This window comes from Rhinolophus sinicus, chromosome 9 (genome assembly GCF_057876585.1).
Source record: "Rhinolophus sinicus isolate RSI-liver-muscle chromosome 9, RSI-T2T, whole genome shotgun sequence".
NCBI lineage: Eukaryota > Metazoa > Chordata > Mammalia > Chiroptera > Rhinolophidae > Rhinolophus > Rhinolophus sinicus.
Genome location: NC_142509.1, coordinates 35,448,901 through 35,460,640, shown reverse-complemented (window position 1 = coordinate 35,460,640; position 11,740 = coordinate 35,448,901). Strand labels below are relative to the sequence as shown.

Sequence of the window (11,740 nt, the reverse complement as noted above, 5' to 3'; positions counted from 1 at the left end):
GGTGGTTCTCCGAGAACTTAAATACTGGCCCCACAAGAGCGGAGGCCAGGGGAGGTGGGAGCTTACAGCAGAAGCAGTGCGCCCGCCCGAGGGAGGCTCTACAGGATGCCCAGGGGCTTCCTTCCATCCCCACCTGGGATCTGTAAGTAGCAGGTCGCAAGTCCAACCCCAGGAGGCATGTCCACACCCGACCCTGAGGGGCTCAAATGATGGCAGTGGAGACAGAGAGGCTCCCTAAGGCTTAACTTCCCCGTCTGGCGAAGAGCAGCAGGGGAAGGTCGGAGAGTCTGGGGAAGAGGGGAGGACCGGGTATTAAATACGTCATAAATAGGAAGGCTGGGCAGACAGGCGGGGCTCACATTCTTCTGGTTCAGCCGGGGGCCAGGGCCTCGGCCCTGCTCCCTGCGATGCCCCTAGCCCCTGAGGTCACTGCTGCCAGGGGCCACTGGCACTGCTGGGAGGAAGTCAGCAGCCAGGGTGCCGACTGGGATCCCCGTGCAGTCTCAAAGTCTGAGGGATCGAGGGGCATGGTCTGTGGCTCACGGCTTCTTGGCCTTGTTTCTGTTCTTCTGGAGTTTGGTGTGGACGACTTTCAGTGTGGTCAGGAAATTGCCAAGGAAGAGGACCAGGAATGTGAGCGCCAACATGAACACCTGGTGGGGGGCAAGAGCAGGGGGAAAGGAGGAAAAGGCTGCCAGCTCTGATTGGCTCCCCTCCCTCAAGTGCCCACCCCACTCCTGGACCTCAGAACCGGCTTAGCACAAGCTACCCACAAACTGCAGGGTTTTGCCGGCAGAAGGCAGAGCTCTGGACCAACTGGGTGAAGGGAGGGAGTCCTTGGGGTCAGGCAGGGTCTTCGGGGAGAGGGGGGGCTCCTCCCTGGGCACCCCATAGCACTCCATGGGGTCAACCTCCTAGGTATTTTCAGTCCACTGAGGGGCTTCCTGAATTCCCTCCCACCGTCTTCCAGGCCCCAGTAGCAGAGAGGTCTGAGCAGCAGGGCCTCATAGAGGGGGTGGAGGTGGGAAGGGCATGGTTTAGAAAAGAATTCTCCCCAAGCCGGCTGTCCTCTGCCAGGCCCACCACCACTCCTGCCATATGCACACACTATACCTGCCATTCTCTGCATTCCTCGTGGCTGGAGAGCTCAAACAGCGTCACTGCATTGTAGAGCTGCCAGAACTGCAGAGAGGGGAGGCAGGCACTGCTCACCCCACCCGATTCCCCTGGGGACCCACGTGGGAAAGCCCGGGGAGATGCACCAGGACCCCTGGCTTCTGGTACCAACTGCCCTGATACACTGACAACGCCCCCAAAAGAAACTGGGGCACCTTAGGCCACAGTAACCTGAGGGCCAGTTCTGGCTTCTGCTTTTGGCCTTCCAGGACCCCATGGGGCCCAATTCAGGGATAGCTGGTGAATAGTGGAGAGGCCTGAGGACCTTCTGTTTCCAGGGGTCGGCCCAGAGCAGGGGATACCCAGAAACTCCCAGGGGGACTCACGTGGCCACAGAACAGAAAAGGCAGAAGGAAGGTGAGGCCCCGCCACATCCAGGACTGGAATCCTTCTGTGGAGAGGAGGGAGGGAGCAAAGGGCCCATGTGAGGGGGTTTGGTTGCCGCCACGGCCCTACCAAGCGCCCCCTGCCCAGCCACGCCAGTCACCCTGAGATCAGCCAGGCATAAACACACACTGGGCAGGGGGAACAGCCTTCACCTCTTACAGGTACGTGAGTGCTCACTATGAAAATAACCCAGAGATCGTGCAGAACACCTGTCACCAGGCCTGACTGCTCTCACGCTTCAAGTGGCCATGAGCTAAGGGGGCTGGACCACACTTATGAATGCTGATGTGCCGGGCCGATGTTTGCAGTAAGTTCTTTAATTTGCATTTCATAATGGATCATTTGACTGCATCATTTCAATTGAGTCTTGACAAAGTAGAGCCTATTTTGCAGAGTAATTCGATGGAAACGACAATCACAAAAGATAGCAGAGTTTTATTAAAAATAGTTTCCCCTGAAAGTTTAGATGGGGGGTCTCCAAGCTTTTCTGATTGGGTACCCACGTCTGTGAGTTAAAAAAGGTTCCGCATTCATTATACATAGTATCTGTAGGCATATTACACGTAAGTTATGTGTGAGCAACACCAGGCTAACATTATATTGATTATAAAGCATAGACAGAAAATAGATGCTTAAAAAGGACAAGAGAGATCAAGGGCACACAGCTGGCCTCACATTTGTCAGCTGAAACAGAACCCACGAAGAATTACGAAAAGCCACTCGGGTAGAGGCCGGGAGCCCTGGCTTTGTGTGTGGTAGGTCTTGTGATATCCTTACTGGCACGAGCTCCCCGTGTGGGGAGTTAGGGGTGAAGTCTGGGGGAATGGGCAGGGGCCAGTATATGTCCCCCCACCCCACAAGTGGGCTACTCACCCACCGTGAGGTCCAGATGATTCCTCTCCCCTAGAGCCCTCAGCCGGTAGAGGCAGCCCCTCTGGTAATAATATTGCAGGAACTGCACACAGCCTGCAGGGGGAGCACAGCGCCCGGAGGATTGGGTAACACCTCCACGGGGCAGTGGGTCCTGTGGGGGGTGCTCTGGGTACAACCCTCTTCCACCCCAACACACACACACACACACACACACACACACACACACACACACACGTCTGAACCCACTTTATCTGGGGCACCCTGCGTATAAGCCTCTCACGCCCCCCCCACACACACACATGCGAGTATGAACCCACTTTATCTGTTATCCAGAATACAAAGAGAGATCAGGATATCTGAGGACCCCACAACCCCCCCCGCCCCCCCCAGGCTAGAAACTTGGAGAGCTTTCTTAGGCGTGTAGTAGGTACTCAAAAGATGCCTGTGGAATGGTGGCCCCGTGCTGGGAGCCGTGTGCAATGACAAGACGGCCAGAGACCGTTCGATACAATGGGATACTTGCAGGCACTAAAAATCAGGAGAGAGAATGCTGTGTGTTGATGTGGGGAAAATACCCATGTAATTGTTAAAAGAAAAAAAAAGCCAAGCTGTATGTACAGAGGGATCCCCTGTTTGTAGGCTATACATAATGCAGTATATATGTATTTATGAATTAAAATGTTTGAAAGAACACAGATCTATTAACAGTGATCACCGTTACGGGTGGGGTTGTATATAATTGACCTTCTCAGCTTTATATAGCTGTATTTGTAAGCAGGGTTTTATTCAAAAATTAAATACTATTTTTTGAATAGGTATAAAATTCAAAGGGAACAAACAGGTACTTGGTGAAAGGTACAAGTCTCTCTCTTTTTGTCCCCAACCATCCCCCTTCCCAGAGGCAACCCCTGGGACCAATTTATACTGTATATAAACCCAGAGCTATTCTTAAATGAGAAAAGGAACATATATTTCCATTTTGAGGAAAACAAAGTTAGTGCCCCCAACACCACTTAGTTCCTGGAGGTCCAACTGGTCCGATTCTGGTCTGGGGGGGACAAAAGTCAGTGACTGGGGCTCCAGGGAGTGGGGGTGGGTCAGGCCATCCTTTTCCTGGGGCTGGGGGCTGGGCGGTAGGATGGAGGTGACCTGGGGGGCAGATAGCTCTTTTCTGGATTTCTGGGACCCTCCCCCGCCCCAGGCTGGCCAGGGACCGCCCCCAGTTTCAGCTCTCTTCCTCAAAAGACACACCCCCTCATTGGGACGGGGCCTCCACAGGGAACTGTGCAAGAGACACTCACTCTGAAAAATGGAAAACGCTAAAAACTGATTGCGAAACTTCTGATAAATGAGTCCGTTAGGCCTGCAGAGAAGTGGGGACAAGCAAAGTTCAGGTGTACTGAAATAGACATTCTTCCCTCCCATTCCTGTTCCAACCAAGAGAGAAGAAAAAGTTTCACAATTAAACTCAGATCCCTGATTTTTACCCTTCTTTGACCCCCGTGTCCCTGGGGCTAGAGCCAGGTAATTCCATCATTGCTGTTAAGTCTGTTCGGGAACCAAGGGAGCCCGTGGAGTTTTGAAGCCTAAGTTCTCACCAGTTCCCCCGCCCTCCATCTTAGTCTATTTGGTGCCACAGCCTTCTGCATCCCTGTGCTTGCTCCCTGTCACCTCTGCCCCTGCCAGCAGGCAGACAGGACATTCCCAGGAAAACTCCCCAGCTGGCCCACACTTCCCTTCTTGGCCCCAAAGTCAGTCCAGGCCAAGGACTTTGAAAGCCCCATCTGAGCCCTCTCGTCCACCATGAGTCCCCATTTACAGCCACGTGGGGAGGGCGAGCAGAGCTGGGGGGCTGAGGCAGGAGACACTCACCAGGTTAGCATCACGCCAGACAGGAATGTGGACACGTAGTGGTGAGACACCCACCAGCCTTTAATTCTCGGAGAGAACAAGAGAAGGAAAAAGAGCTTAGGCAGGGAAAGAAACACCGGCGTCTCCCAGGTTCCCAGCCCATGTGGGCAGCTGGGGGTGGGGGTGGGAACTGCTCTGTGGCATGAAAACTGCCATGAAATAGACCCATGCCAGGACTTTGCCCTTCCCCCTGTCCTGCAAAGACACACAACCACACATAAGCCACTGGCCGATTAGCCACGAGACCCACAGAAGCACTCAGGCCTCCAGAAGCTTCCGCTGTCATCAGAACACAGCCCAAACTTCACCACAACTGCAAGTCCCACCTCTCTGTCCTCTCCTCCTTGAACCTCCCAAACCCATTGCTACCTCAGGGCCTGCTATGGGCTGAATTGTGTTCCCCCAAAAGTCAGAGGTTGAAGCCCTAGCCCCCAATGTGATGGTCTTGGAGATGAGGCCGTTAAAGAGGTAATTCAGGCTAAACGCGATCATAGGACAGGCCCGAATCCAACAGGACAGATGTCCTTATAGAGGACACCCGAGGAGCGTGCATGCTCTCAGAGAAAAGGCCATGGAAGACACGGTGGCCGTCTGCAAGCCAGAGAGGCCTCAGGAGAAACCAATCCCGCTGGCCCCTTGGTCTTGGACTTCTGGCCTCCAGAATTGGGAGAAAATCCATTTCTGTAGTTTAAGCTGCCCAGTCTGTGTATTTGTCATGGAGGCCCAGCCTTTGTACTAGCTGTTCTCTCTGCTCCGAGACCGTGGTCTTCCTGGTTCCTGGTCCAAATTCAACTTTTGGACCAACTGTCATCTTCTCTAAGAAGCCTTCTCCAACCAACTTATCTAAAACCGTCAGACAGATCTACGCTGGATCACCTTACTCTGTCTCATCTTCTTCATGGTGCTTACCACTACCTGGAATGATTCACTATTCTTTTTCTCGTTTGTTTTCTGAACCTACTTTCCCACTCAGATGTAAACTCCAGAAGAGCAGGGATCTTGTCTGTCTGGTTCGTCGATGTATCTGTGACACCTGGCTCAGAGCAGGTGCTCAATAAGTGTGCTGAATAAACAGAACATTTGCCCAGAGCTGCAGCGATCTACGTTACCCTGGACAGATGCAGAAAAATGACAGACTGCACACGCACCATCTCACACCACCCCAGAGCCAGCTGCTCCCTGGGAGCCCCACGCCCTGAGCTTATCTGCTCCGCCGTCTACAGCAGGCCCTCGCCCAGCCCTGGACTTGACTCGTCCAGTCTAGAAGCTGGGGGGACTCTGTTGTCAGAAGCCAGCACTCCCCTAGCGCAGACCTTTCCCACTGGGGAGGGAGCCTGATTGCCACCCCCTCCTCAGAGTCAGGGGCACCTGAGAATGAACATTAGACCCTCAGACCTTTGCCCTTCAAAGGCCCTGAGCTTGTCTCAGGCCGCTGCTGGCCTTCCCTGCCCCCCTCTAGGAGCTCAGTTATCCGAACACTACATGGCAGAATGTGCTTTGCCAAATGTAGCCTGGAAGCCTCCGGGCTCCTTCCTCCCGAGAACTGAGCACTAGTGATCGGGACGCCTGAGGCCTCCATGGCAGTCATCAACCTATGTCCCTTGGGAACTCTCTGCTGGGAGAGGACTGGGGTGGGGGCAGAGCGAGGAGCTGGGGTCCAGGGCACTGCAGCTCGTGAGAGGAAGAACCGAGCATCTGCCAGTTTGGAGGTGAGCTGCTGGATCCGACTCTCTTTTTAGCTAAAATCATCCTGAAACTTGTTCTCAGGTCTTGATCCCAGACCAGTACCTATAGATGTGTCACTGGCTTCTTAAATGCCACATCACATTTCAGGATGCGGCTCTGCCACACTCCACTTGGCTGTTCCTCAGCTGTCACTATCATCCTCGATGCTGCCAGGACATCCCTGTGGAAGTCCCCCAGTGTGATGACACTGCTTCTCCAAGACGTGGGATGGTAGCTCAGAGGGTGTGTGCATTGCTACTTATCAAAGTTTCCTCCAAAACTGCTCTCCAAGTGTACACTCCCATCAGCAGTAGAGGGCAATATTTGCTTCTCCAAACCCTCACCAACACTGGGCCATCAATTTAAACATTTCTGCCCAACTTATTAGGTGAAAATTGGTGTGTCACTGAGGTTTTCATTTGCTTTGTCCTAACACGTGGGTTTGAGCAGTCTTAAAACCTTTCAACCAGAATACAGACATGAGAAAGGGTCTGGATCTTACTCGTCCCTTCTCTTTGCAGCCCCATGACAGTTCTGGGCATTAATTAGGTGTTCAGACAATGGCCTGTGGGTCGCTCAAGGGTTATGGTGAGGGACAAGGCTTTTTCCTTTATTCCCAGCACTAACAGCACTAGGTAAACAGTAGGCGCTCAATAAATGTTGAAATGAATGAAGTGATGTCCAGGAGGTATGGCTGGCGAAAGCTACAGCTGGTCTGGATGCCATCAGCACAGAGGTGACAGGAGATGGCTGCAGGTGCCACATGAGTTCATGGAACAAGGTAAGACATCAATCCACGTCTTTGTTCCCCGTCTCTCCCTCCCCAGACTCTACGTGGGTCCCTGGCACTAATTCTCTGATAGAAAAGGCAGTTGACCTCATTCTGACTTTCAGCTAGAAGAGCACCCAGGAAGCCTCTCTGGAACCTTCCCAGTTCACCACAAAGCCACATGCAAGTCCTCAGTTTGCGGCAAGCTCCACGCTCCTCTGTCCTGCTCCCCAAAGCTCCCCTGAGAAGTGCCCTCTCTCTGTCTGGGAGATACGGGCTCTGGGTAACAAGCTTGGTTGAGCAGCAGCTTTTAATTTCACAGCTTGCCGTGCCCAGAGCCCAGCAATGACAGCTGCCACCAATAAACACAGCTCAACGGCACTGGGAATGGCTAGAAGTCACTTCATCTCCAGTGCAGGCCTCACCAGCCCCGTCGCCCATCTGCACACTCCAGGGCTCTGGACAGGTTTTGTGCATGTGTGTATGTTTATATAACACTTTTATTATTGCGATGTAATTCAGATCCCATACAATTCACCCACTTAAAGTATATATTCACAGAGTTGCGCACCTGTCAACACAAGTCGGTTTTAGAACAATTTTGTCACCCCAAAAAGAAACCTGCACACTTTAGCAGTCACTCTCTGGACCCGTTTTGCCACAGAAATGAAGCTCGCAGGAGCTAACGGGCTTTTTAATAAGCAGACAGTAGATGTCCCGGGAAGGGCGGTGCACTCCTGCCAGAATGTAGGGACAGCATGTCCTGGTATCTGAGGATTGTTCCCCAGGGAGACCATGGCCCTCCCTTCAGGGCACCTTGGCCATGTTTGTATGCTTGCATAAGACACGTGCACCAGCCACTATTCAACCGCAGGCCATTTCTGGCTTTGTGCTTCCAGTAATCTGGGCAGTGGGGGGAATGGCTTCTACACTGAGGATCCCTTCCTTGCCTGCCTGCCACCCCTATCCCTCTGTGTGCCAGGAAAGGCTTTTATAAGAGCACATTAGAGCCAGGCACTGGTTGGCTGGCTAGACAGAAAAATGAATATGATCCCTAATTCATTATTCATTCTGGCTCAGAACTAACTGTAGGGGACATCTGCTGTTTTGCCTGTCTGTCAATCAACCCCCCCACCCCCTCTGGTTCCAGGTGTCAGCTTTCTTTCGGGGAGGGAACTCACCCTTACACAGTCTGGGTGGTTGGGGTGCAGCTGAGTGATATAACTGGGCACATGACCAAGAGCCAGCCAATCAGGGCTCTGCATCCCTCCAGCCACAGTGATTGGCTCAGGGATGAGCATGTGACTCGTGCCTAACCAATCAGAAGTCTGTCTCAAGATTGCAGCTAGACTTGTAGAGGAAAGTAGTTTTTTCCTCTGGGATTGCTGACCCAGTAGGATGCTGACTTGGGCTGTGGGAACCAGTGCAGGGGACAACAGAATAGGTAGAATGGGGTGGGTGGGGAAGGGAACTAACATTGCTTGAGCCCTTTTCATCCATTTATATGCTCCCATAAATCCCCTTCATATTTATTCCTATCGGTGGTTTTCTCTCATTTACAAAATTTGCAAGGGAAGTTGACTTGCTTATTGCACTAACTGAGCTAATGAGTTCATGGGAGGCATCAGACACAAAGCAAGGGTGGTTCCATCCCATGATGGGGGAGTCCCCCCCATATTCCCACTTCTCTAGGCCTGCTTCCCTGACCACACCCCTAATTCAGGTCTCAGGTGCAACCAGGAACAGAATGAAAGAGGTTCAGTCAGACCAAAACTGGGCAACAAGCCTCCAGGAAGACCATACGGCTCAGCTCCACCTGTCTTTAGAACACCGGTATGGCCCCAAGGACCTTGCCTCCTTGCAGAGCTTGGGTTCAATTCACTTCTATAAAGACCATGGGGCGTGTTTACTGGGTACCAACCCTGAGCTCCCGAGCTGGCCCTGGGATGCTTCAGAGATGAAAAAGATAGAGTTCACCCCAATCCAGACCCCTCCCTACTCCTCCTCCCTGTGCTCTCTTAGTTATTGGTTTCTTAGCGATTCCCTGGGAAGGGCCAAGCGTGAGGGGAAACCTCAAAGGTATCTCCCTTGCCCACGCCCAGGAAAAATCAGCACCGAGAAGGAGCTGAGGAAGGATGGAGGCTAAATATCCAACAGATGTAGAGGGTGAGTCACAAGTTTTAGTCACCTAGATTCGGCCCATCTACCATGCACCCCCCGGCCCCCACAAATTGGCCAAAACTCCCGTAGTCATTTCAAAAGATGAGGCACCTGTACAGGCCCACCCCAGCCATTCCAGACTCCGCACCTCCACCACATGCAAACCCCGGCCCCAGGCCAGAGTGGAAGGATGGGTCTGGAGGAAAGGTGCCATTACCACTGGAGATTCCTGAACTATATTTGCCATAAATGGGTCTTTCTAAAAAAACTCTATGAATGCTCCCAAAAAGCACTGAGTATGAGCGATCTTAGAGTCTCTAGCTCAGTGTCTGGCACAGTGATTAATGACAGATGGGAGCAGAGTGGACCCACATGCAAAGCTTTGCACTCCAAGCTGAGAGACAACCCTTCCTGCTGTCCTGTCGGAACACAAGCTCAAAGGAGGCCCTGAAAAAGCCCCTGATAAAGCACTAGGCAAATAAGGCTTGGCTTTGGAACCCCTTTTCTTCCCCTTTTTGTCCCCCTCCCCATTTTCTTGGTGTACCCGACCCTTACAGGGACCTCCACTCGGTCACGCTCCCTTCTCTCTGGTAACCCCCCATCTACAGACTGTCATACTAGAGAAAAGAACTAACCAGAGTAACTCTTACTAAAGTGTTAGTTACTGTTAGAGACGCTGAACACTCTTAATATGAGTCCATCAAAAGGGTGAAACTCCAAGACTGACAGCAAGCGCATGGGTACAGGATGAGAATTAGTAACAAGAACGCTTTGCCCTGGTCCCATTTCCCCACTGTCTACTACCCTGGCTCCCCGCCAACCACACCCAAAAACAGAAAAATACTATTCACTAAAATTAAGGAAAACTATGAATGTTATTTATTTGGTAAGATTTTCTACTTCAGTGTTTCCCAAAGCATGGGGCGAGTTTTTGATGATACTCAAGATAACACCAGATGGTACTGAATTGTCTTTTCTGTTCTTTCCATTCTCCTGATTAAGTCAAGGAGAGAGTCTTGGTTGAATGCTAATACATCTTTAAAGCCTCTGAAGATCTGCTCATTTCCCTTTTTACACACATGTAAGAGAGAGAGCAGGCCTCAGGCTCAGCCTTCAGGAAGCAAGAATGATTGACTTCAATAAATTAGACAATGAAAAGAAAGATATTTTTCTACTACTTCCTCTTTCCTGCAATTGAGGCTGGTTTTCCATGTATGGTAGTGACATAAAGTTTCCTTTTAAAACAAATATTTACTTAAGTAAACAAAAATAAAGGAGAGGGTTGATTTAACATGTGGGAAAATGATCATCCAGGGGATATGTGGACATGGCAAACGTGGCACGGTTGGGACAGGACTGAGGGCAGTTTGAGAAACACTGATCTTTTCTAAAAGGCTACAGGCTACAGGGCCACATACCTAAGAACCACCGTTCCCCGTCCTTACCTCTTGGCTCTACGTTCAGAGTAAGGCCCGGCAGAGCAGGGATATGCCCTAAAAGACCACTGGGCAGAAAAGTGAGAAGGTGGCAAATTATTTGGGAGTTTGGCAGATGTCCCAATCTTAAACACACAGCTCCTGGTGGTTTCTGACTAGCCCCCAGGAGGAAGGAAGCGGGGAGGGGTTCAGAAGTTGTTACTTTTTGTTTCAGGAAAGGACAGGGTAAGAATGGTGTGCAGAGGTTCAGATGGCCACGCCAAAAAGGAATCAGAACTATAGAAAATGGGTCCTGCAGATGGTAAGCCATGGGTCTTAACTGAGTCCTGAGACTCTCATCTCCCTATGGGGAACCATCACTCTTGTCACCAGAATCCACTCATCCTCTAGTGACAGTATCCCAATTTTCCTCTGGGGAACCATTCCCCTCCTGACACTCAGCTTCTAGGCTTCCAATGACGGCCATGGTGGGGGGCACAAGACTCAAGCCTGGCCAATCACAGCAGCGCATTCTCTGGCCACAGTGACTGGTTCAGAAACAGGCATGTGACCCAGTGAGCACCAGTAGGACTCAGTAAGCTCCTGAAAGAGAGTAATGTGCCCTATTTTGCTGGGAATGATAGAAATAAAGACATAAGCCTGGAGCTGCCAGATGGCCCTACATGGAACCTGAAAATAAAGACAACACAGAATAGGTGAGAGCAAGAAGCTGGGTCCTGATGGCATTGTCTGAGCACCTGGATTAAGCCTTACCTGAAGTCAGCCCCAATGGACCTATTCCGTGATATGAGAAAATAAATTTCCTGTTATGTTGAACTCATTTGAGTTAGGGTATCTGGTAAGCAAGAGACCGACCACAACAAGTGACACTGCAGTTTTCCTCCTCTCTGGGTCTGAACAGGTCATGGAGGCCCCCGAGGAGGAAGGGAACGCAGGATGAGAGTGACAGCCCTCACCTGCCTCCCCTCCATGACAGATCTCCCTTCGGCTCCCTCTACGCCCCCCACAAAGCCAGGCCCCCAATTACCTTGAGCCGTTGCTGATGAGAATACTCTCCCGGATGGTCAGGGTGCAGTAATACCACACGAGCAGGAAGTTAAAGATTTCATCTGTGACCCTGGTGTGGAGAAACAGCCCCGAGAGCAGGTGTGAGAACCAGAGACGGCTGTCCCAACCCCACCGCAACAGAACAGCAACCCAGGCTGAGGGCTGCCCACACAGTTGTGTCTCTGGAACCCTCGATCCCCGGGAAGGCAGAGGGGATTGGCCTCTCAGGTGTCTTCTCTCCACCTAGAATGCCCAT

At 51.7% G+C, this 11,740-nt stretch overlaps 1 protein-coding gene across 3 annotated transcripts in view; it reads right to left on the bottom strand.

The window, feature by feature from the left end:
• Window position 1: 1 nt before the first annotated feature.
• The window catches only part of TMEM120B (transmembrane protein 120B), a 50,495-nt gene continuing 38,756 nt past the window's right edge, over window positions 2-11,740 (bottom strand). For 2 of the 3 annotated variants that reach the window (XM_019733953.3, XM_019733954.3), the window contains exons 6-12: window positions 11,465-11,554; window positions 4,309-4,374; window positions 3,738-3,799; window positions 2,437-2,529; window positions 1,503-1,567; window positions 1,114-1,182; window positions 2-653 (exon numbers count right to left, since the gene is read on the bottom strand). In XM_019733953.3, coding sequence (XP_019589512.1) covers window positions 540-653; window positions 1,114-1,182; window positions 1,503-1,567; window positions 2,437-2,529; window positions 3,738-3,799; window positions 4,309-4,374; window positions 11,465-11,554 — 559 coding nt within the window. In that variant the 3' untranslated portion in view covers window positions 2-539. The remainder of the gene's footprint in view (window positions 654-1,113; window positions 1,183-1,502; window positions 1,568-2,436; window positions 2,530-3,737; window positions 3,800-4,308; window positions 4,375-11,464; window positions 11,555-11,740) is intronic. The other variant, XM_074321002.2, reaches the window with a different exon arrangement.